A 25997-nucleotide genomic window follows, 5' to 3' on the forward strand; every position below is an offset into this window, starting at 1 on the left:
AATGCTTCAGCTCCATTGAACTCAGTGGAAAGACTTTGCCTGACATCTGTGGGAGCTGGACTGAGTTTCTAATGTGCAATCAGGTGTGAAGGCTGCTTTACCCTTATGTTCTATGCAGCAGAAAAAAAGCTGTGATACCCCACAGCAGAAAAACCAGCAAAGGGGAATTAAGTATCTCAGCATTATGAACTAGAGAAGTATGTTCTTTTTACCTTGTGTTTGAAAGGCCACGGAAGCAGAGCATCATACTCCCCTTTCATGACAACAAAGAAGAGAGAGACATGCGTTCCTTTCCCTGTTCCATCGCCATTCAGATAAGTCCTCAGACAGACTTTGTAGCCATATTTCGCAGTGTAGAAAGCTGAAAATTAGAACTTGTGGTTAGTTAGGCCAGAGCCTATCAACAGTATCTGATAAATTCTGTATTCCTAGGCTCTCACATATGCAAAAGGTTTAAAATGCAACAGGTGCTCTGAGACCAGGGTGATGAGCATGGCAGGTTAAATAGAATACCCTGTGGATTTCCAGTTGCAAGCACTGAAGGTCCAGTTGGGGAAGCCCTTTGAATGACTCAGACGCTGGAGAAGCCGATCTGTAATTACCCACAAGCGCATGTTTTATCTAATCACTTCATTTCCCGGGGGGAAATGATTGCAGTAGCCATTCAGGGCATTCTCAGAGTGACATCAAATACTTTACTTGGGATGAACCAATGTAGATCCAGCAGATGTCACTGTAACCAGCAGCAGTCAGAGGGCAAATAAACTGAAATGAAAAGCCACGTACAACTGTGCAGCAACACAAGAACTTGTGGGCCATATCAGGCTGTACAGCATATGTTTCACAACCATTTCTTAGATACTTTATTTGAGGACATCAGATACAGCACTGTCTATATTATTTTTACCCTTTTATTTTCTGAACTAAATACTTCTAGGCCAAGTTTTTCAGCTGGGCTAGAGTGTGCCTTCCCTTTTTACAGGTCCAAATGGGGCCCACAAAATTCCATTGACATTTTTTTTGCCAGCACAAATATCGGCCTTTGTACCATTAAATCACTGACTTGTGGCTGTAATTCAAGCTGTTTCCAGCTCCACTGCTATTATTTGTGCATGCGATGGAAGAACAATTTTTTGCAGAAAAAAATAAATCCCATTTCTACATATGCACTGCTACAGCTAACAGAAAAAAAAAAGTGAGGCAGAAGCAGTTGTAGGTACACTAGTGAAGGTCCGCATACAGGCATTTTAACATTCAGCTATGGTCAGACCAGTGACACTAGGCTGAAGTAGCCTCTGAAGAGTGGCTGGACATCCACACAGCCAGCCATGCTGCACGTATCCCAGCATCAAACATAGCTGCTTGGGTTAGGCACTTGGCCCTGTATTTTGGCCTTTGGGCACTCTTCCCTTACAATCCTGAGGCAGAGAGGGTCAAACTATAACTACAGAACGGAAGTTGCCTTGTATTATAAACAGACAGAACTAGTGTAACCTTTTATAAATAGTGTCTTAGATCTGGGCACTATTTTAAAGAATCACTGGTCAAAAGAGCAGATAGGAGCATCATTCTTGAGACAACAGCTTCGTTTTCAAGAGCTGGATTTTACTGGAGTGTGTATACTTGATGTTTTTTACCTGGGGAAAATAAGCTGACTACTCTTCCAGTCACAGAGTCGTGGTATTTTCTGCCGACATCTGTAATTTTCCATAAAAAGACTCCATCGTAGGACGCTTGTTCGAAAGACTGGAGACGCTTATGGAGTTTGCTCAGGCCTGCATCTTTCTGTGCCAGACATCGGTGCAGCTCTGTAATCTGGAAAAAATAATTCCCGTTCAAACCCATTCTGTTCTCTCTACAGGACCTTCTGCTACAAAGGCAGTCCAATAATGCAAGGACTCTCACCTGTGCCCTCACACTATGGAGAGTTGTGTGTGTGTGCATGCTTTTTTTTTTTAAACCTCATGTACTAATGATTATATAAGGTAAAAACACCTTGATAGGTAACTTTTAAAATGCACAATGTTGGTTTAAGAGGATCATACTGTATCTGATTCAAGGTGCCTTGCTCTTATGACCTGAATCCAAGAAATGCTGAGCACCCATAATTCTCCATACCTGTTATGTGCCTGAACATGGGTTTAGAGGTCTACTTTAGAAATCAAGGTTTGAAAATGTTACCAAAGCTACAGCAGGAGTTTTGGAGATGGGATTAGAACTCAAGAGTTCCTCACTCCCATTCCTGTGTTTGGACCATACCTACCCACCCTCCATGATTTTTGTGCATATGTACTAACTGCACAAACTGTACATAGACACATGGTCATAATAAATATTTACCTTCAATTCCAGGCTTTGTATTACACCTTGATCAAGTCCACTCTTCCTCCGAAAGGCTGCGATCTCTAGGTTAGAGGTCTCCACTTCCTTGTTGAGCACCGCCACAATATTCTCAAACACGTGCAACTTGTTTTCCAGCTCAGAAATCACTTTCTCCCTTACAAGCCGTTGCAGACTTGACTCTTCCTCACAAATAGATGAGCCAGGAAAACAGTCCACTTCCAGATCTCCACTGACTTCCAGGGCCCCTTGGATCTGGAGATCAGAGACTTTTCTTTCCAAACCCTTCACTTTAGACTCTGCTGTGGCTAAGCGTGGGATGATGCCATTTGCAGCTCCACCTGCAGGGTACAAACTGGCCTTCAGTTGCTTTATATGCTGCAGCAGCATCATTAAGTGGGTCCCCACTGCAGTCTTTTCATGCTCTTTTGTCTTCTCTTTGCTGCCCTATTGAGAAGAGAAGAAGCGATCACTGAACTAAAGTAACTGACTTAGGGCCAAATCCTCATTTAGCCTTTATTCAGGCAAAACCCCCATCAACTTCATGGGAGATAAACCTAAGTAAGGCCTTCAGGATACAGACCTGACTCCATAGCACCAGACTTCAAAGGAGAGCAACAGGCTGCCTAGCTCCTGGGTGGTTGTGTGTGTATGACATGTACATATGCTACATTAACAAGAAAACAGCTGTTCAAAATTCCTCCACTTAACAAGGTGCCATGCAAATAAACAGCTAGATTCGCAAGTCAATCAATATTTAACACACGCACTGCACACAAAATATAGGAGACGTACCTATTTACAAGGCACTAAGAGCACACTAAAATCCAAAGCAGAATTTAGAAACCAGTTAATGGTGTGGGGGCTATAGTTACCTTGCAGAGACTAAAAGAAAAGGAGTACTTGTGGCACCTTAGAGACTAACAAATTTATTAGAGCATAAGCTTTCGTGAGCTACAGCTCACTTCATCGAATGCATCCGATGAAGTGAGCTGTAGCTCACGAAAGCTTATGCTCTAATAAATTTGTTAGTCTCTAAGGTGCCACAAGTACTCCTTTTCTTTTTGCGAATACAGACTAACACGGCTGCTACTCTGAAACTTGCAGAGACTGTTTGACACGTGACAGAGTATCAAACCTGATATAGCTGTAGAACTATAATAATTACAGAACCGCCCCTTTTAATCTGAGTAGAAGATAAACTGCAGGAGAAAAAGTGTTCCCAGCTGAATTTCACTCCTATGTACTGTGACAGTCAAAAGCCAGTTCCATGCTCTTCCTTTCTTTTTTGCCAGAAGAGGTTAAGTTTTACCCCTTTACCAAAAAAACAAAACAAACAAACAAAAAACCCAACCAAATGAAGCCATCCTTGGTTTAGTGCCTGGGCTGGTTCATGCCAGCAGCTGGAATGTAGCGATTGTACATTACTGGAGACCTTCCAGAATAGGTGCAGGCAGCATTTTACTCACCCTAAACGAACAGCCGATCTCAGAAAACCGACAACCCTCTTTGCTGTTCAATGGCGTTGCATGGTTCTGTTAAAAACAGCCACAAAATAATAAGTACCAATTTCAAGGGTTTCATTATTTACTACAATCCACTAGGCCAGATCCTCAGTTGGTATAAATCATAATAGTTCCATTGAAGTCTATGGAGCAACCTCACTGAGGGTCTGGCCTCACCCTGTATAGAAAAACCAAAGGTAATTCATTTAGATACTGCCGGACAAATCACCAAGTCTTGAACTGATGACCAAGCGATTTTGTCATGCACTGCCATGCGTGAGGCCTGGGTTCCATCCCTAGTCACCAATGTCCTGAAATTTGAGCAGGTGGGATTGAGACAACAGCCAAGGTCATATCTAGCCCATGCTGACAGTAATTATATTCTGTTGTGGATGCCTGTAACAATGGCCTGCCCTGCAAGCTTCTTAAGCACTGTTGATTTTATATATCACTAAGAAGGGCCACTTTCTGCAGCACTCAAACCTGGGAAATCCACTAACACATGGGGCAAGCGGGATGATGGTGGATTGCCCCCAACACAGCCTTGCGTGCAACCAAATGCCTATTCAAGCCCTACGTGCTGAACACACACTAAAAACAAAACAAGGATTAATATCCTTAATACAAATACAAAGACTCCCACCCAAGTCTCAGGATAACACAGACCCTAAAATAATACAATATAATAAAACCACAATCATCAGCAGGTGACAACTGCTGTATAACATCTCCCCCCTCCACCCACACACCATATTAAAGAAGCCAACCACAAAGAATAAGACCCCACGCCCAATAACTCAAAATCCTTCACTTTGCTCTTCCCAGAGAAGCATGGAGAAGTGTGCTTTGCAACACACTCTAAAGGGTGACCCATTCTCTATCACACCAAGGGGTCTGAGATTAGAATCCAGCCCTCTCCCTCTGCACCCAAAGACACATGTCTTTTTAAGAAGTTATTTAGTGTCATCTGTGTTGGAACAGCCCTTGTATTGCTCACCAGATTTCCTGAGTGTTGAAAAGGAAGTAAACAAACAATCAAAACTTCCAAGATTTTAGGAGAAATCCTAAATAAAGGGTGGTGAGGGCGAATCAGCACAACTGATCTTAGGATGCGAAAAGCTCCCGGCTACTGTTGCCATATGGAGATGCCGTGAAGTTGCTTGAGTCAGCCAGGTGAAGAGCTGGCACTTCAAGGAAAGAACAAAAACAATATATTGCCCTTTCACATTTTACCTACCTTTTCCTTTGATGGTCCTTCTGTGTGCATCCGTTCTTGTTCCTTTGATGAATTGCCTTCACATGTGTGCTTCTGTCATTAAAGTAAGAGGACAAAGTGTTGGGTACAATGCTAAAATCATGATGCTTCCTTACCTAGGTCTCTATGAAATACAATCTCTTTGTGTATTACGTAATATTATCCCCATTTTACAGAAAAGTGAGCTCTGGTGAAGTTGCTTGCTGAGAGCCTCGGGTCAACTGAATCAGGTCTGAGCTAGCAAATAAGAGGTGCACATTCAAACCTTGTTTCTGGAACTGATTTACTAGGAGGCCTGGGGCAAGTCACTTAACCTTGCACAGCCAAATTCAGCAGCGGTATGCCAACAGTAACTTAGATTCCCTTGCACTCATGTAGTCTTCTTTAGACCTACAAATGTCCACACATTTGAAGCATAAGGGAGTCTCAGGAAGTGTAATTTACATGACAAAGAGCTGTGGGGGAAAGCATACATTAAAATAGTATTGACCCCTATTCACTTTCACATGGTTTGAGTGGGTTAAGTAGGTCTTAAGGAAACTAAACCTTTCTCCAAAGATCCGGGAAGTCCATTGACCTTAAGAATATGGTTTTACTGCAGAATTAACCTCGGCTCTTATTCGGGTGTTGTGCCTAACCCACCCTCCCATCCACACACAAAAAACTCTGGCTCGAGTTTAATGGTACATTCAGCCTGAGCTAGCTGACCCATCCTAGGGTAGGCTGAAGGCTGGGTGAGGCTCTCATTTAGACTGGTAACCTGCCCACCCACTTTGCAGAGAGGATGCAGGCTGAACCACTCAAGTGCTGATAGTCCTCCAGTGCTTGCCCACAATTCTCCCGGGGTACCCAGATGGATAGAAAAGTTCTTCCACAATTCACTGGAAAAGAATCAAAGAGCAGCTCATCTTCCTACAACACAAAGAACCACGAGATAATGCCCCCCTGCCCCAATATAGTTGTAATGTATTTCTCTCTTTTCTTGTTATGTTTTAATGGCCTTCAACCCAGCAATAAAGCTCACTGGTTGTTTGCTATGGGGGGATCTTTTCTGAACAAAACTTCTTTCTAAAAGATAATCAGAAGGGAGGAGAACAGCACTAATGCCATATAATGGGAGAAAGATTTGCAAAACCTTTCTGTGTATCTCTGTAGAGTTCTCAAGCTTTTCTTTACAGGGAATAATGTTCAGAAACTTGGACTAAAGAACTAATATTAGTTGCTGCTGTCCACTGTATGATAAACTGCAGACCTAGAGATTTCCCAAACTGCTAAGCCAATTACTCTTCTTCCTCGCATAGTAGGTATTTTCAGTCAGGGAGCGCCAGATGTGGTACCTGTTAAGTGAAAGTACAGAGTGTGATGTTTCACATGTGGGGCCCAGCACTTTCAGAAATGACTTACAGATGCTTCACACAGTCTTCCTGGAAAACTCAGTCCAGGCAATGTACGAGTCTCACCCAGTTCAAACCCTAATAATCGCATTTATATGCAGTTACATGCAGGTGAACTGTGGACCAGAAAGCAAATATACATATAAACTCTCCACGCATTGGCTTCTAATAGCTTGGGTTTACGTTCAGGGCTATCTCAGATCTCATTCACTAACACACTGAAGGCTGGAGACCAAATTTCCTGACATGATGTGCTAATGCAGAATGCATTAGTGCTAACATGAAACTCCCTGACCCTCTTGGCTCAAAAGAGATGGGGAAAATAATCCCCTGACACTGGTTCATACCATGACTGTAGTTTGTGTATTTTAACATAGTGACTTTCAAGCTTTCAATTCAAACTATTCAGAGATTTCATCTTCAATCTTTATAAATGCCTTTGCTCGCCAGTACGTTTCCTTTAGCAGTCTGGAAAGTTCGTATAGCATTGCAGTTCCAGGAACCCACAAAGTATCTTCTTTGCAAAGCATCCTGAGGTCTCCATTTTAGCTCGGCAAAAACACATCCAGAGGTCTTTCCTCTCCCCTCGGCACTTTCTGAACACTCTATATCTCAGACATTATTTATAATGTGCCTTTGTTTTATTCTTTATCCTAGTCTGTTTGTTCATGCAACTTTGTCCTTTTCCTGTTTCTTTTTTGATATGGTGGAACCCAAAATCAATGAACATAAGATTGACATATAAAAGCTGCCATTAACACAAGTCTGAAACATGCTTAATCAGGATGCTAAGGATATACAGAGGAGAAAGTCATGTATGTGATAGGGTTTTCTATTTGCTCCTAGAGTATTCTGGGTAAATGAAGTTTGGGCACATAAACAGAGCTAGCATACCACATAGCTTCAAACTTAGCTAATCAGATCATATAATCTGTGAAATTACAATTTTATAAGCATTAAACAGGCTTTCAAAAAGCAAATGAGCCTGGTTCACGACATGGTACAGCAAACATGATTTCCCATAGGACTGGTCTGTAGCCAGATCACAAATACCATCTCCATCATTCCAGTAACAGATAGAGGTGATGGAAATAGGAAGGGATTCGCTACCGTAGATCAGATCATGGGTCTATTCTGTCCAGTCTTCTCACCTCATATTCTAGACAGATGAAAAACACCCATAATGCATTAGGACAATTACACATTGTTGAGAGCAGGGTTGGCAGAACACAAATCTCCTTGCAACTCTTCCCTCCACATATGGCAAGCGGCTCAAAATGTCAAGCAGGGGCTCTGAAGCAGCAGAGAAGCAGAGCATCCCTCTCTCTACCCCACTCTCCTTTTAATCTTTTAAACCAGGATTCATGGAGTGTTGAGCTGGTATCTGCTCTGGAGACTGGGACACGCTATTCACAGAACAAGCAAAGCACCGGTGGTGGCTGAACAAGTGTCCACACCCTGACCTGCCTATGTACCAGCTCCCTGGCTCTGGCGGGACCATCTCTCCCAAGTTGAGAAGGCATTCTAGTCTCCATAGCTCATTCATTCCTTGAGTTCTTTGCTGAAACTGACAAAGAGGTTGTTATTTGGGACGGCATTTTTTGTGCTAGGGTTTAAGGGCATTAAACTCACTTCATATAGGCCACTAAGGAATCAGCAAATGGTAGCAACGTTTGGTTGCTACTGACCTGCATTAGACTAGGCAGAGGAGCTCCTATTTTATATTCCCTGTGGTCAATTAGGGTAAAAAACTGATTCCAGCTGCACTGAAATTGTTTTCAGTGGAAAATACTCCAGGTTATAAAAGTAAAAGAGATGCAAACAGCTTCTTCTCATAGATTACATACTTGCGAAACAGAATACGGGAACTACTGATACAAGGAAGGCAACATTTCAAGGCCAGTGTCCCTACCAGGTTGCCAAGATTTCCTAACAAAAAACCGTATTAGATAACAGATTAAACAGGATGAAGGAAATGAAAACAATTCTTCACCACGGGAAAAAAAAACCAAATAACCTCTGAAGGCAAACCTACTGTATCACACACATCTGAAGAGAGGAGCAAGGTGAATCAAAACACCGTGCTCAGACCTCTCTCTCCAGGTAACAGAGTATCAGTCTGCCCCCTGCACTTTCAGAAGGGTTAAAGTGGTTAGATGTTTCCACTTTCAGTTATTTGCTCTTTTTGAAACACACACTGAAATACTAGTGGTAAAAAGTGCCCGTTTGACAACCCAACAGGCTGTAGTCAGCTATTCCATATCCCCTCCCACTCCTCCGCCACGGAACTGGTGAAAAATGAGCAGCAGCTGTGCAAGCTCCCTACACAATCTTTCCCTGTGCAAGCTCCCTACACAATCTTTCCCTGTGCAAGCTCCCTACACAATCTTTCCCAGCGAGTGTGCCTCATTCCTGCTACGGAGAGACCACTTCCATAGAAATGAGAGGGGAGATGAGTCTCCATAACCTGTTCAGTTCTTGGCAAGACTGCAAAGGCGGCGAGCAATTAGTGACAAATGTGACATGGAAACTTGCCCATCATTATTTTTCCCTCACTATCCTGTTGGAGCATTCCACATTACAACTCTCCCACCATCTCTGTCGAAATGGCCGTCCTTCCAGGATGCAGTTCCTAGCCGGACCATGATTCTCCTTAAACCACCTGGAGGGTCAACACTTTTCAGTCCTCCATCCCAGCTGGCAAGCTGAGTGCTACCTCTGCAGCATCCCTAGTCCATAGGCTAAGAGATCACAGAGTCTAAAGCTAGAGAACTGAACTATATTTTGAGAACTTTCAACGCAAATCAGTTCCTGCAGCTTTAGCAATGATACAGGTATGACATTTCTTATATATGCTGCTACTACTTTTGGCTTAAGAGTTTTATCATGAACTTTCACAATTAAAAAGAAAAGGAGTACTGGTGGCACCTTAGAGACTAACAAATTTATTTGAGCATAAGCTTTCGTGAGCTACAGCTCACTTCATCGGATGCATTTGGTGGAAAATACAGAGGGGAGATTTATATATGGTGTGTATATAAATCTCCCCTCTGTATTTTCCACCAAATGCATCCGATGAAGTGAGCTGTAGCTTACGAAAGCTTATGCTCAAATAAATTTGTTAGTCTCTAAGGTGCCACAAGTACTCCTTTTCTTTTTGCAAATACAGACTAACACGGCTGCTACTCTGAAACCTGTCACAATTAAAAAGATGATGATAAGATGTGTACCAGCTAAGCTATCTCAGATAATCCATCTGTACGTATCATCAAATATCTTCCCATCCCCTTAATTCCACCTAACTATGCTGTTTCCGCCTTCAGCAACACAGTGTACTATATATCAGCAAGTGTATTGTCCTTAGGCCACTCCCATCAGCACAACCTACTATAGTGTGGTGCACACACAAAAAGGATGGAATCAAAGGCACTGGGATAATGTTTTAGAATGAAAAAGAATGCAAGAAGTCATTACAAAGCCCAACACATCATTATGTGTCTGATATAAGGCTGCCCTCTTGTAAGAAATTCTAAGCAGGAAGTGAGAAATGCATTTAAATTAGAGTAACAGCAACCTGCGTGGAGCTGGCAAAGTAATCAAGTAAAACAAATGATCAGTTACCATTGGGGCAGGGAAGTTTTTGTTGGGTTTTGTTTTTTTAACCTAGACTGACTTTAGAGAGACACATCTGGTGGGGAGTCTTCATTTTATATGTATTGTAAAGTCCTCAATTACAACAGTGATAAGCATAAGATAAACATATAAACAAAATTAAATATACCTGAACAGTCCTAAATGCTACAGATGAGAGATTTCAGAATGAATTTACAATGTATTCACTGCATTGGGCTCTGCCTGGGATCCACGGATACTGTTGATTTGGAAAGTTAGTAGATTCCAAGGCCAAAGGGGACCATTGTGATCATCCAGTGTGACCTCCTGTATAAGGCAGGCCATAGAGCTTCCCCAAAATAAAGTTAAAGCTGATGGCATCTAGTATAAATATTGTCTGAATAAAATCTGTCATACAAACTTGCTAATTTATTGGCCAATTTTGAATTAAGTTAAAAAAAATCTAAATTCTGGATCTTTCTGTGGTTTTTCTGGCTGTATTTCTTATCCTCTTCACACTAAGGTGTGCTGGTTGAAAGGGGAGCTAGAACATGGCAAGAAGTGCCGTCCTCCCCCCAACTGAAATGTGCACACATATTTTCTTTCTCGTAGCACCACATAAGAATGGTCAAATACACCCTACTGTTTTTCCAGCAAATACATCATGGAACATTACACTGCAGTTGAAAAGTTAGCAAAGTCAGACAAATGAAACATTCTCCAGCTACAAAACTTTAACGAAACAAGGAGAAAATATTTAATCAGACAGCTGTGAAAGCTGTGGAGTATTCAAGATACGATTATAAAACCCTTATTTTGTTTTAAGCCAAATAAATCTTCTTACTTGGTACTCGCTACTGGATAACCTCCGTTTACATTTCTGGCATGTGGTCATGTTATTAACACATCCATTCTCCAAATGATCTGCAAGTTTCTTTCTCATCACCATTTGTCCACAGCCGGTATGGCAAGGGATTAAAGCATATTCACACAGGCTCTGATGGTCCTGAAAGTTGAAAGTTATAAACCAAGATGTAACCCTGCACAGATACACGTGTGTCTACAAATGCCCTCCATTCTGCCTGCATGAATCTTTTTTGCACCATGTGGCCTCTGTGAATAGGCAAATTCCCCACCCCATTGTCTGACACACAGAACTGGGAGTGTGATTCCCAGCTTAAGTTGATGTACTCGTACTAGCTCTTATTGAGCTAGTGCACTAAAAATAGAGGTGTAGCCATGGTATCGGGGTGGCAGCGGCACAGGCTAGTCACCCCTAGCACAAACCTCACCCTGACCCCTTGGCTACATACTCAGGGCAGCTGGTCCATGGCCACCACTCCCTACTGCCTGTGCTACTATGGCGACACTAGTACTGTAGCTAGCATGAGTGTGTCCATCTCCAAGTGTTGACATAGTCACAGCCAGGTTAATGTCCAAAACTCACCTCGTTCCTGGGGCTTTGCTTTATTCTTAATTTAAAACAACACATACAAAGTGTAGTGTGACCTCTCTCTTGAGCTGGCTCTTTTAAGGGTCTTCCTTTGTCTCAGCACCAGCCTATCTCCTTGCCTTAGAGACTCCCTGACTTTTATCTTCTCTAGTCAGAGAGCAAATGAGCAATAATGAGATCAAACTGTTCTGGATGGCAAGATGAGCCAGCAGAATAGCCCTATCCCTATATGGAGGGTACATGAAAGGACATCCTGTCACAGCCTCCAGTACACAACTTGGTCATGGTTCATAACAGCATTCAAAAGAATTCTTAAATCAAGTTTATTTATCACTATTTGCACTTCTCTCAGCTCATACAATGAAAATCAATTAAGTCTATTTAATTGTTGTCTATAGGGGAATATTTAATTGCTTACAAAATATAATGGAAACATTTCTACTGGCCTGAAGTTCTGTAAAATTTTATTTTACAAAAATCTAAATTTTGAGGCCAAATGTGATCAACAGCGTCCCTTTAACATTACCCTGATTATAACACCTCACTGCAACAATCGCAATGCTTGTCCTCAGTGCATGGAGGAAAAGGGTGCAGAGTAGAAGATTTAAGTCTACAATATAAATAGTTTGAACTACTGGAACTTTCAGTAATTATAATGGAGAATAACAATAATTTATAAGGGGCCTTGTGCCCAAGGTCTCTATAAAATCCTGTAATGCTGCTCAGCTTTAAAACAATCAAGTGTTTTTGAATTTACAATCAACCTGGTTTAACTGTCTAAATCAAAAACTTTTTAGAGCCAGATCCTCCACTGATGTAAATCAGTGTAGCTTTATTGATGTCAAAGGAACTATGCTGATTTCTATCAACAGAGAATCTGGCCCTAAATGTTTCATACTTATACAAAACGTTTATTGTCTAGACATTATGGCCCCGTCCGATAAGGTACCAGCAACTCCAGAGGAAGTTGGCACACTCAAGACATCCCTGGATGTGCTCAGCACCTCACGGAATTGGGCCTTACACCTTATTTTTCTGATACTTCATCAAGCGTTGAAGCAGGAGTAAAACTAGTTTATTACAGTCTCTGTCACTGAGGCTCTCACACTGACCATGTCACAAATGATTTTTTTTTAAAGCAAGATAACTGTTCCAGCAGTGAACTCAGAAATGTCAATTTTAATCACACGCCTTGTTTTCAAATCCATTTTTCTGTGTATTCATGCTGAGAGAGGTCCTGGCACCTTTTGAACTCTCAGAACTATGGCACTGAGCAAAACAGGATAGAGTTTTCTTTAAAGGAGAACAGACAAACGGAAAATGTGTGCAAAATTAGCAAATAAAGGAAAAATATGACAGCAGCATCTCTGCAGCTCCTCATATACAGAGACTGACTGCACACCGCATTCCACTTCTAAACTGGGTGGAAAGAGACCCTTAACTCCAGCCCCATTTAACTATGAAGCCCTCTTTTGTCCTCAAGATTATGCAGAGAGGGTCAAGCCCCCTCTGTGCTATTTACATATTGGCTTGAATTTTTTTTTATGATTGTTGTACATGTAGCAGATTCTGAAACACTGTCTATTCCACCTTTATCATTTCACATCAGTATTCAAAGAATGACTGTAACATTCTAAATAAACAGGAGTCAGACAGCTTTGTTTTTCTTTCTAAGCCTATTTTCTGTTTCCCCTTGTTGTGCCAATATCTCCACGAGCACTGCCTCCCAAATATTACCCTGGGAGATTTATTTTTTTTTTACAAAAACATAGGAAGCACATTGCTCCTAATAATAGTTTGGAGATATGGGTATTATGGGCTTCATTGAGGGTTACTTACAAGGTCCTTGCCCATAATGTTATACTCAAACCTACTGGAAAAACTACAGCTGATACACGCATTTTTAGAGAGAGAAGGTGGGTGAAGTCATGTCTTTTGTTGGACCAACTTCTGTTGGTGAGAGAGATAAGCTTTCAAGCCACACAGAACTCTTCTTCAGATCTGAAAAACTTATTCAGAGTGTGACTGCCAAACACAAGGTGGAACAGACATATTTCAAGGGACCATTCAAGGTGAATGTATTACCTCATCCACTTTGTCCTATTGTCTCTAATGTCCTGGAACAGACACCGCTACACAAACACACATACATGCATTTTTATAATGTACGCTTCACTATCTCTCAAAACATGTTGGGTCTGATCTAAACCCCATTGACATCAATGGGAAATTTTCACTGACTTTCATTCATCACTGGATCAGATCCTCAGCTGGTATAAATTACTATAACTCTTTTGAACTTCAATGGAGCTTCATTGACTTACACCAGCTAAAGAGCTTGCTTCATTCTCTTTGTGACCCCAATACAGGAAAGCACTTAAGCACATGTTTAACTTTAGGCATGTGCTTAAGACGCATAAATTTATGCATGTGCGTAAGTGCCTTGATGAATAAGGATGGACTGCAGAATCGGGTCCTAAATCCCCATGTTTTTCTAACATCACAGGAACATGCCTCCCTGACACAATGTTCATCCTCACAGCAAAACCCCACTGCACACTTATGAGACACAATATGGAAGATGAAACTGTCATCTTTAAACTTACTTCAAAATTTTTCATGATACCAGACCAACTGCATCCAGGGGTCCCACAGTGCACTTTGAATTCAGAAATCTCTTTATTAATGGCAGCATCACTGAAAGCCTGGAAATTAACAAGATGAGCAGTCAAACACTGGTCAACAAAATGATCCAAACAGCAACTATGAGATGAGAACAGGCTGGGACTTTATAGCTTCATAAACCTTGATTTTTTTCTTTTACATTTAATCTTCTGCAAAAATATTATTTAGTTTAACGAGTATATAGGAAAAGGCCAAAGGATTGTGAAATCCTATTATTTGTTTCTTATAGCTCAAAAATTAAATGATTTGAGGTGATTTTAATTTATTAAAAATAAAAATATGCCCTTCCCAGTGAAAACTTTCAGTATAAAGTTTTTTCCTACTCAGAAACCTGAAAACAGGTGTATGCAAAGAATGTGCTGATGGAACCTTATCTATAGAGGGCCCTACCTCATGCCAGTCTAATGCATGCATTTAATTATTGGGGTCATTAACACCCTCTCAAACTCAGGCTGTTTCCATTTAGTTTGCCTAGTGTCCTAGAGAAATCCAAACCATACACATGCATTTTTTCCAGCACTATACGGTATTTTCTTGCATTAACTGTGAAGAACCATGCAATAAATAAATAAAACATGAATCACTGCCTTTTAATATCACATCTTGCACAAGCAAAATAGCCACAGTAGAACAGAGACAAGTATTAGGAACACAGTGCCTGGAAGACTGCAGATTCCCCACAGATTAAAATATGGAAAATCCAGGGGAGGGAGTGCACAAATAAAATAGCTCATCACTATACTGAGAATAATAAGAGGCCTTCCCTGCTTTCTAAAAAAAATTACTCCTGTCAGCCTACAACATCACTAAGAGACAGAGAAGGAAAAGTGCCACCAGTTCATCTACTTCTTCCCTCTTGATCACTATTTTCAAACAGTGCTCTATCGTATCCAGGTTTAATTAACCCAAGAACAGGGCTTTCACCTCTTCCCTTTGGAAAGATCCTTAGCAAACAATATAGCAATAACAAAGCTCTAACCTGTGCATTATCCATGAGCCCAGGGAACAAAATGATTTGCTCATTTGGTACACCAATTAAAAGAAAAAAGTCACCAGTTCAGAAATGAAATCTGGACTTCAAGACTGAAACGTCAAGAAACTGTGGAAAAGGGAAAATACTGAAGGGCTCATCCCTCATACTGTAGCAGTTAGTTTACATGCTGTAATTGTACTGTCCAAGCTGTGTTATAACCAGTTTTAAAAAAACATGGTCCTTACACAACGTCTTTTTAGACTGGTTATAAGACAGGTATCATTACAAAGGAGGGAATATTGGATATTGAAGTCAGCACCAGAATAGCAAGAGTGAAAGAGATATTCTGGAAGAATAAACATCTGATGAGAAAGGACATAAATCTGAAGACTACATTCCAACTCTTAAGAACTTACCGGCACATTTGGTCTGTGTGGTGGTCTGTGTTAAATTATGGCTGTGAAACATGGACATTCAAACAATCAATGATAAAGAAAATACAATCCTTTGAATTATGGTGAAAATTCTGAAAATATAATGGATAGATCACGTAACCAACAAAAAAGTATTGGAGATTATTTGAACTCATCAAATACCAATTAGAGATTTTATGAAAAGAAAGATTCGATTTGCAGGGCACATTTTAAGAGGTTCAGTGGGCAATGCATGTTTACAGGCACTGGAAGAGAAAGCTGACAGCAGAAGAACATGAGGCAGAAAAAGATGACCTGGGATGGATGAGGTGGTATCAGGGTGGATCAAAAGGTCTAGTCATCTTAGATTAGCAGAGGATCCTACAGAATGGGCTACAATGGCTGCAAACCTCCAGTAATGGAGATGCCATGTAAGAAGAAGATAAGATGGTTTAGTTCTGTCTACACAGGTCAAACCAATGTTAAAGAACTACAGTCAATTTCATCGAATAGTAACAATTACTGTTGTAAGAAGAGCAGGAGTACTTGTGGCACCTTAGAGACTGTTCTTTTTGCGGATACAGGCTAACACGGCTGCTACTTTGAAACCCGAATTACTGTTGTGAGACTCATTTACATATAGATCTTCGTAATGATTAATATACCAGCACTGCATTGTCAGAAGTTGAAAACATCCTTAAAATATCAGTAAACTGTAAATTTATTTGAGTCTTTTCATTTTAGAAAAAAAATCCATTTATATTATTTTACATATAAAGTATTTTTAGACTGCAATCATATTCAGTTCCTTTTTCTCTTTGCAGACTCTTCACCTTATCCAGCAAGCTTCCCTAAAAGGCAAACACTGACAGTGTTAATCTCTGAGCTGCAGGTAGAGAGACCCATTATCAGCTCTCATGGTCTTTTTGTTGTGGCGGGGAAGGGGAACTATTTATAAGCTTGAAACAAAAATCTGATATGGTTCGTATTCCGTCATTTCTTTTCACTAATGCAGTTGATTTATGACACTTTGATGATGATGATGATGATGTAACTGGCAAAGTAGGACCCAATCCTGCAAACACTGCTCATGCATGTACCCCATTCAAGTAAATTAGACTATTCACTTGAGTAAGGCTGCAGAATTGGATTCCAAGCTTGTTAATATTCCTCAATGGCACATCATCTAGAGAACTACTTTCTGCCTCTGCTTCCACTTACAAATTCTGCAAAGGAGTAGAGAGATATTTTCTTGCTTCCTCTGATGTTTCAGTTCCTTGGGCAAAATTACATCAAGACTAGCACCCCTGGGTCTAGCATTTTTACAGATGGGTATTGTGGAGCATCAGGAATTTTTGTGACTTAGCCAGTGTCAGTCAGTCAGTCAGTCAACAGTAGACCTGGAAACGGAACTCAGGAATTGTAACTCCTAGTTACTTGCTCTAGAACATTTACACAAAAAATCTTTATGCTTCAAGGCATAAGATGACCACTAGCTGGGGTTGGAAGGAATTCTCCCTTTTGGAAAAGAGCAGTGCAATTAGGCTTATGATGGGTGTTTTACACTTTGTCTGTGAAGCATATAGCATTAGCTGTGGTTGGAGACAGGATTCCAGACTTAATGGAAGACGGATGCTTTCTGGCATGGCTGTTCCATGTCTCTTGGATGAACAGTGTCCTCATAACTGTAATTATCTGATTAATTAGTTATATTTTCTTTGGTAGACTATTGGTTATATTATTACTGAACCCTGCAATGTCAGGCTTTTATACAGACAAACCAAACTTTATAAATGGGGGGAAATGAGTGGATTTAATCTGTACAAGCAACCTTTCAACAACTTCCTCCTTGAAAATGACATTAATTAGTTAACAAATAGTCACAGCCTTTTAAATATTCAAGAGTTCCAGTAAGGCAAAAAAAATCATTTATCGGGATATAGGGATTTTTTGCATTTTGTTGAACAAACATATTTCATGCTGTTTGTTTTGACGTTACTTGTCTGGTATATGTTCTTACACGTACGTGTATTTAAGCAAGAGAAGCAGTCTGTGCTTGGGTCTGCGTGCATTTGATGTCATAAATTGTCCTGTAGTGGTATGGAAATCAGCCATTGCTTGGAAACAGAACTAAAAATAAAAGCCTCAGTGGAATCTATTCCATGAAAAAAAAAAAACAACAACTAGAAAAACTAGAACACTTGTACCTTTGTCTGTACATTTAAAAATAGATGCTTACTGGACAGTTTTCAGTCTGCTTGTAATACATAATCCAGTCTATATTTTATAAAAAGATGATAGCTTGCAAACTGTATGTCCAAATTCTTAAGAACATAGTTTTTCAATAGTAACACTTACCATTTATAGTGTTTTTCATTTTCAAAGCATTTTACATTTTCTAATAAACCATCAAACCACACCCAAAGATATGTAAATACGAGTATCCCAATTTTACTTGCACAAGGGCACTGATCAAGTTATTGTCAAAAATGAAGTCAGAATTCAAGAGTTCCTGGCTCCCAGTCCCATACTCAGCCCTCTAGGCCATGCCACCTTCAACAGAACTTTTATATACAAGCTGTAGTTGCATATATTTAAAGCAATCATGTGAATTGCACAGGTGTGAATGAGTGCAGAATTTGGCCGCAGTTGCTTAATGTAGATTTTAATTCAATGTTACAGTACAGTGCAATTCAATACAATATAGTTACTCCTCTGAATCAACCAGCACTGGCTACTGAAGTCTTTCAGTCTAGTGCACAGCTGGAAAATGACCAAAACCAAAGAAAAGAAAAAGCAGGTTAATCACCCCACCGTGGATTTTTTACTATGTCAAAAAAACAACAACAAAAAACATAACTTGAGAATTTCCTGGCATTACAGAACAGATTATTATAAATGTACCTAACTTCAGAGGGACAGTCCTGGTGACACATGGGTTTCTCTAATGGTATGTGTGTCCTTTGTGCTTTCTGTTTCACTCTCATATTTGTTAATCATTATGGACACAGCTCAAGTAAAGAAGCTGTGAGTGAAAGAACTGCAAAGAGCAGGGGGTTCTCACCTCTTCTTTTTCCACCCAGGCCACTCCCTCAAATGATCATTCACTTGAACCACTAGCTCTCACCCTCCAGAACATTAATGGAAAGTCTGTCAACAGCAACACCAACACAGAACTTCCCCACACTCACAAAAGGGCCTGATCCAGAGCCCAATGAAGTAAATGAAAAGATTCCCATTGACATCACGGGGCTTTGAATCAAGTCCAAGGAGAGAGAAACAGGATCTTCTCTCTCTCTATTTCATTATATTATGGTTAACCATCTCTTCTCTATCATTCTGGCCAACTGACAGCAATAATGTTCATACCCTTAAATTGCACTAAATCTTTGGTTTGACTCTAATTCCGCAGCAAAAGCTCTTAATTGCCTTGACAGCTCTTTTGTCTCATGCATTCACATTTATGAACAGCAAATATATTGAAAAGCAAATAAAACTATTCATTAAGGGTGGAGGGCGCTGTGGAGGGAGATACCACAAGGCCAAAATACCCACCATATTCTGCATAAGGGATGACTTCCATCTTAAGAGAAGGAAAGTCAGGCCTGAACCAACCTGCCCCAGACCCAAATATACCTCAGAACTTGGAGGAAGTTCTGATCCAGAGCCAAATGTCACAGTTGTTCTCTTTTCTGCAATGAGTCCAAACCAAAATCCTGGACTTATTCTATGGGTCCCGCTCAGCAGGTTCTGGGGGCAGGGTCCTGGCTGCCGCCCAGCCTCCCATAATGGGGTCCCAGCGGGGCGTGGGGGTAGGATCCTGGCTGCTGCCCAGCCCCATGTAGCAGGGTCTGGAGTCCAGGCAGCCAGCTCCCGCCCAGCCCACAGATCTCAGGATCTGGGTAGCTGGCTGCTGCAGGGCTCGGGGTCTGGGCAGCCAGCTACTGCCCAGCCCCCTGCGGCAGGGTCTGGGTAGCTGGCTACTGCCCGGCCTGCACACCAGGGCTCAAGGTCCTGGTATGGCCTGGGGTTAAGGTCCTGGATGCCTCCGCAGCGAGGTCCGGGATCCCAGCAGCCGGCTACCACCTGGCACCATACAGTGGGGTGGGGGGTCCTGGTGGGGTACACGGTCAGGGTCCTGGCTGCCCCCTACCCCTGCACGGTGAGGGTCGGGGTCAGGGTCTCCACGCAGCAGGGTCCGGGGTCGGGGTCCCTGACCCCCGCCCCATGCCCAGCTCTCCGCACTTGGCCTCACTCTGTGGAGGGGTCTCTGGGTGGAGGGCGCTAAGCATAGGTTTTGTGCAGGGGTTTGGGGGGGGGCAATGTGTTTCTCAACCTATGGCCCAGCTAACACTAAATAGGTTGAGAACCACTAGACTAAACCAAAATCTTAAGAGGGAAAACTCTTATTGCTGTAGGAAATCCCCGCAAGATACTGTTCAGGCTTGTGTCCCCATTTTATATAAAGTCAAATTTTATTAAAAAGTAACTTATCCTGTCATCTTACTAATTCCATAAATGTCTTAACCATTTGATATACCTGTCACATTGGAAAATGCCTTTTATGGTTTAACAGTTGAGAGATAAAGTGAAGGGGAAAAGAAAAAACAGTAATATTAAAAACTCAGGGGTATATATAACTTTAAAAATACATAGGCTATTGGGTGCTTCCTGGTACCATTCAGATAAAACACACAGGGGCCATATTTTCTCTGCGTTCTCTGCACAAGAAAAATAGACCTTTTAACAGTCGCTACTTGATGGAGAGGAACAGATGTCACTGGACCTATGTTGTCACATTATCCTCAAAAAATCAAACATCCTGCTAACATATAATTTTCAGAGCAGTCAGTTCCATGCCAGAGAATGCAAACACAAATGATATTCTGAAATTACTTTAAAACCCCCCCTAAGAATGCTTAGACGAGTCTCATGTTTTAGCCTCGGTCCCTTCCAAATCAAGTTTTTAATTTAACGAACAATTTTGGAAAAAGAAATCCAACATTGCACCTTTTATAACTCCAGTCATGGAAAGAACAAGAGGAAAAAAAAAATCACATTTGTATTTTAAATACTTTTGATCTTGTTTCAACATCACGAAAGTTCTTCCCGGGACTTAGGCAATTCAAACCTAAATCAGGGGGATCTTAACACACCCACTCAGAGAAGGAAAGTTAACCAATGTCAGTCCCCATGACTTTTTTCAGGGATGGATCCAATTCTGCTCTCATTTACCCCCTTGTAACTGCTCTGAGGATAATGATGTTCAGAATAAGAATCTGGCTGGAGAACTGGGCCCCACATTCTTATTTACAGTCAGCACATGACCATATATTGCATGGGTGTAAATGAGAGCTAAATCTGGCCCAAGCCTTTTACAATCAATTCTAGCCTGTTCCTATGCAGCTGCCAATGGTCCCTATAGAGTGGAACCAGTACAGTTATACTGCATAAGGAAGGCAAGATGTGGGGGAGCTAGGTGGGGATGTGCTCCCACGGCACAGGGTAGAAGCCTGTTCCAGGTGAGCCCCCTGCGTAGCAGTGTGTAGGAGATGGCAGCAGGTATAGGGGGATGCCCTCAGATCCTCCAGCTGAATTCAATAAATCATGCAGCTGCTCAATACCTCTCAGTTAGCTGTAGCACAACGAGAGTCGTCAAACAAAAGGTCCATAGGGCAAAGAATCAGCCCAGGAGGCCAAAGGTTACCTCAGTAACAGCTCATGGAATAAGCTATTGTTGTTGTGTGGAAAACTTATTTCTCATATTATATACATACACACACACATAAACAAACTAATAGTATGCAGGAGCAAAGTCTGACAAAGACACAGGAGAGGTGGAGTGGAAGGCCTTGATAAGGGACAAATGAGCAAACCTGCTAAGGAGTCTATTCTTCACATTGTTTACAAACCCCAGACCTGCAAGCTGATTCACAAACAGGGTCCTCAAGTCTGTATGAAGCCCCACTGAACTTCCGCAGGCCTCTGTGCAGGCGTTAGGGTCTGCCCCTATGGATCAGCTGACAAGACTGGTGCCTTGGTCACCACATCCCACCTACAATTTTACAGAAAGTCCCACTAACGGTTTTCTAGAAGTCCCACACTACAGAAATCCCGAGGTTTTCACAGAATTGATGAATATCGTGAGCAGAACAAAACGGTTTCATTTGTTCCTAGGCTTATACCTGGGCCCCATGTACTTTTCAATACTGTAGCTGTGGGGATTTGCTGCAGAATTGGACATTTCCCCAAGATCCTACAGAACTCAGTATTTTATCCCTTGTGCCCAGTACTTTGTTACTCCCTCTTTTTCCTTTCCCCACTGAGACCTAGCTGCAGATGCCTTTTGGTCCACATCATTCTCCACGAGGGAGACTTAGTTGAATTACCAAGCATGCTTTCTTGCACTGTTCCATGAAACCAGGGAGTAGGGGATTTGGGAGCAAGAGCCAAGGTCCAGTTTTTAGCCACAGTGTAGGGGAGTGAACTGGTCCCCATGGAGAATAGTGCAGCAGCTGTTATCTGGGAAGTTGAACCACTGAAGCCAGGTGTGAGCTTCCCAACTCCCTGGCACACATGAGGGAAAAGAGATTCTGAGCCAAGCTGTTCTGAGAACATTTCAGGAGCCAAAACCCAAAATATAGTGAAAATATTAATCATCAAAAATATTCTTAATTAACCCCCCCCCCCCCGAAAATTTGTCAGTGAATATTTTTGTCTGATTACTTTCAACAATGAGTTTTTTGTGATGTTCTCCAGGCCCCCTGGCTCCCACAGTGCTCTCCAGGCAACACAGCTAGCCAGTCTTGTCTATTCTACTATTTTCTCTATAGGTCCTTGTACCACACTCATCACCGTATTATCTGAGCTGCCTTCCAGAAGTGTGTTAGGTAATGTATCTAACATCTGCCATGCGTGGTTTGTTCTCATCCTCTCCCCAGAGGGAGAAGTGTGTGCATTGGTGTGTTTTGGTTTGGTACTGGCTTTTTTTTATATGTAAACATATCTGTTGCTATGTGTTTGTATTAGAGAAGGCAGGTCAAAGAAAGGAACCTTGCACTTGGAACAGAGAGTTGGGAGGTAAGTGATGGTCCTTAGTTCTTGGGGGAGTTCATTTCACAGTCTTGGATCAGCCCCAGATAAAGATTTGTCTCCCACCTACATTTCTGCCTCCTTCTGTTCCCTGACTGGCTTTAGTTAAGGCATGGATACATTTTTGTACAGTGCCTAGCACAGTGGGGCACTGAGCTGGCTGAGGTCTGTAGGTGTAACCAAAATATGATGTTAAGTAATAACAACAATAATAATTGAGGTGGTGTGTTTGGGAGTGAGAAGATGGGAATGAAGGGTATTTCATGCCCATAGAATAAGTTAACTTTGCAGCAGATTTTAGGGCTTCTTGGTGCAGAACTTGGTGGAGTTCACAAGGTGCTACTTACATCCAAACACTTTTTTGATCAAGAACTGAGGGAAAGTCCAGGATGTTAAAGTATCTAGGTTAATATGCACAACTGTGGAATCAGCCACTATCACTTTCTTTATTATTCCCTCTTCTAAAAAATAATACTTCAATGACTCTAGCATTAGCGCAGAGAGATAAATGAAACATTAATACAAAGACGATTACATACCCTTTCTTCTGTCAGTAAGCTTCCTTCATTTACAGTTCCAGGATCCTCTGCATTACATTTCTGACAAATTGGGTTTTTGTTGTTTCTGGTGGAAAAAAATTAATAAAAAAAATGATTTGTGAACTGTAGTTAAGAGAGCCTCTGTTTCAAGAATGACAAATTAAAAACAACAACAGAAGTATGACTTTCAGCTCAAGGTCAATACACTTTATGGTAAAAGGGCCACATCTTGGTCCCATTGAAAGTCCACAATTTTAACCATCTATCTGCAAAATCTGAACCATCATGATTATTCTGCTCTACAAAGCCAGCAATGCTGGGAATCTGCTTCTCTCAGTGAGATAGGCACTAACTTCATGTAGTATACAATAATCTGAAGTCTTTTAACACAGAAGTGATATCCTTTCTTCTCTGGTAGGTGACTAGGTTTTTAATTGCCAGGATATATCTCAGGGCTCAATCTTCTCTTCATTCACACAGGCCCCATTGTTGTGTTGACTTGTAAAACTGGCTATTGTGTGTACACATTAAGGACAATGACATAGCTGGTACTGGAGTGATCTCTAAAGTGACATCATCATACTTTCCAGTAACACCGCCACAAAATGCTTTGGTTTTAATTTAACATATTTCTTAAATTAGCATTTAAACTTGTGCAATTAAAAGGAAAAACCAAAGCTTTTCAGGAAGAGGTAAGCACTTTTGTGATGCTGCAATTACCATCCAGCTGAGTCATGTATTAGCTCAGTTCAAGAAACTTGGCAGAAAAGTGTCCTTATGACCAGAGGAAGAGCATGACATTACTGTCTTCAGACTGTACGGGAAGGTTTGCTTTGTTCAGTTTCCAGCTGCATTACAAAGTTGTCATGAGAAGATATAAGCGCACAGAGCAAATTCTGTTCTTACTTTCAGGAGTGCAAGTCCTGAGTGACTCCACTGACTGCAGCAGTTACTCTGGATTTACACCAGTGTGAGCAAGCAGAATTTAGCCTAGTAGGCCAAATGCATTCTGTGTAAACTGCCCTTACATCGTAGTGCTTTGACATGTCAGTCACATGTGGCTGGCTAGCTGGCTGACCGACTCAGCTTTTTGTTACAGTTTAATCAGGATATATTCTTAGGGCTTGTCCACATTGGCAATTTACAGCGCTGCAACTTTCTGGCTCAGGGGTGTGAACCCTGCCCCCCCCCCCCCCGAGCGCAGCAAGTTTCATCGCTGTAAAGCACCAGAGTAGACAGTGCACCAGCACTGCGAGCCGCGCCCCTCATAGAGGTGGTTTATTTAGAGCGCTTGGAGAGCTCTCTCCCAGCACTGCGCCATGACCACACAAGACATGGCAGCACTTTAGTACTGCCAGTGTAGACTAGCCCTTAAAGAGGAGACGGGAGAAGCAGCTAACCAATTAAGAACAATATCCATCTATCTCCAAGCAAAAAGGCTGGAACTGTTCTGAGGGTTGGCTCCTCACTGGGCATTGACCCAGACTTTATATCGTGCACTTTATAATGTTCTAAAATAATAACATTTTAAACTTCCATAGCACCTTTCATCCAAGAATTGCAAAGCATTTTACACATATTAAAGTCACTTCACAATAGCCTTCCTATGAGCTCTCCCTTTTAGACTGGGAAGGGAAACTGAAATATAGAAACTGGCTTCAAAGAGAAACTGCAGAGCTATTCATTTGCAAATTTAACACCATCAATTTGAGCTTGAATAGGGACTGGGAGTGGCTGGCTCACTACAAAAGCAATTTTCCCTCTCTTGGTATTAAAACCTCCTCATCAATTTATTGGGAGTGGACCACATCCACCCTGACTGAATGGCCTTGTCATCACTGATTCTCCACTTGTAAGGTCACTCCCTTCTCTTTATGTGCCAGTATATTTATGCTTGTATCTGTAATTTTCACTCCATGCATCTGAAGAAGTGGGGTGTCTTCCCACGAAAGCTTATGCCCAAATAAATCTGTTAGTTTTTAAGGTGCCACCGGACTCTTCGTTGTTTTTGTGGATACAGGCTTACACGACTACCCCCTGATACTTGAAGTATAGAGAGGTAATTTGCCTAGGGTTATACAGCAAGACAACAGCAGAGCCAAGAGGAGAACCTAGGAATCCTGACCACTAGACCACACTCAAAGCCTATAGACATACATCCTGAAAATAATCCCACTGTAAGGAAGTATACATGGATGATAAAATTACTACTATCAACATCCCAGATACTCTCAAACTCTACTCTAGCACTTTCTCTCTATTTAGTATATTATCACAACAGATCATCCTACTAGGTTTGCAGCTACAGAATCAGCCACTTGAAATCTTTTGGTCTTCTTGGTAGAAATGCATTATCACGTGGTCCCCTGTTGCAAGAACTTACCGTACAACCCATGACAGGCAAGCCGAGCAGTATCTATGCCCACATAGCGTTTGCTGGGCTTTCTTCAAGATGTTATTACAGCTGCTACACAGGTATTTGTGATCGGGCACATTCTCACAGACGCTGGTGGGATAACCAAAGGGAAATTCGTTTTCATCAGGAGATGAGTCAGGGCCATCCGGAGAGACTCTGTCTGCCCTCTCAGCCATCTGAAGTAAACTGCTGTGAAAGATGTGGAACACACTAACTGCTGAAACAAGCAGACACCCGTCCGGTAGATGTGAAATAATACATTGAGCATCAAAGTCCACAAGGCAACTTCAAACCTGTGTAGTAATCTAGCGATCTGTTTA

At 41.6% G+C, this 25997-nt stretch overlaps 1 protein-coding gene across 6 annotated transcripts in view; it reads right to left on the reverse strand.

The window, feature by feature from the left end:
- Positions 1 to 25997, reverse strand: part of TRAF1 (TNF receptor associated factor 1) — a 64837-nt gene that overhangs the window by 5386 nt on the left and 33454 nt on the right. For 3 of the 6 annotated variants that reach the window (XM_043498756.1, XM_038374221.2, XM_043498759.1), the window contains 9 exons: positions 25645 to 25866; positions 23262 to 23346; positions 14166 to 14264; positions 10951 to 11112; positions 5083 to 5154; positions 3810 to 3875; positions 2341 to 2787; positions 1638 to 1815; positions 213 to 361 (listed from right to left, as the gene is read on the reverse strand). In XM_043498756.1, the coding sequence (XP_043354691.1) occupies positions 213 to 361; positions 1638 to 1815; positions 2341 to 2787; positions 3810 to 3875; positions 5083 to 5154; positions 10951 to 11112; positions 14166 to 14264; positions 23262 to 23346; positions 25645 to 25866 (1480 nt within the window). Of the gene's footprint in view, positions 1 to 212; positions 362 to 1637; positions 1816 to 2340; positions 2788 to 3809; positions 3876 to 5082; positions 5155 to 10950; positions 11113 to 11553; positions 11798 to 14165; positions 14265 to 23261; positions 23347 to 25644; positions 25867 to 25997 lie in introns of those variants that run through there. The other 3 variants (XM_043498757.1, XM_043498760.1, XM_043498761.1) reach the window with 2 other exon arrangements.

The sequence above is a fragment of the Dermochelys coriacea genome, chromosome 16, assembly GCF_009764565.3.
Source record: "Dermochelys coriacea isolate rDerCor1 chromosome 16, rDerCor1.pri.v4, whole genome shotgun sequence".
Taxonomy (NCBI): Eukaryota; Metazoa; Chordata; order Testudines; family Dermochelyidae; genus Dermochelys; species Dermochelys coriacea.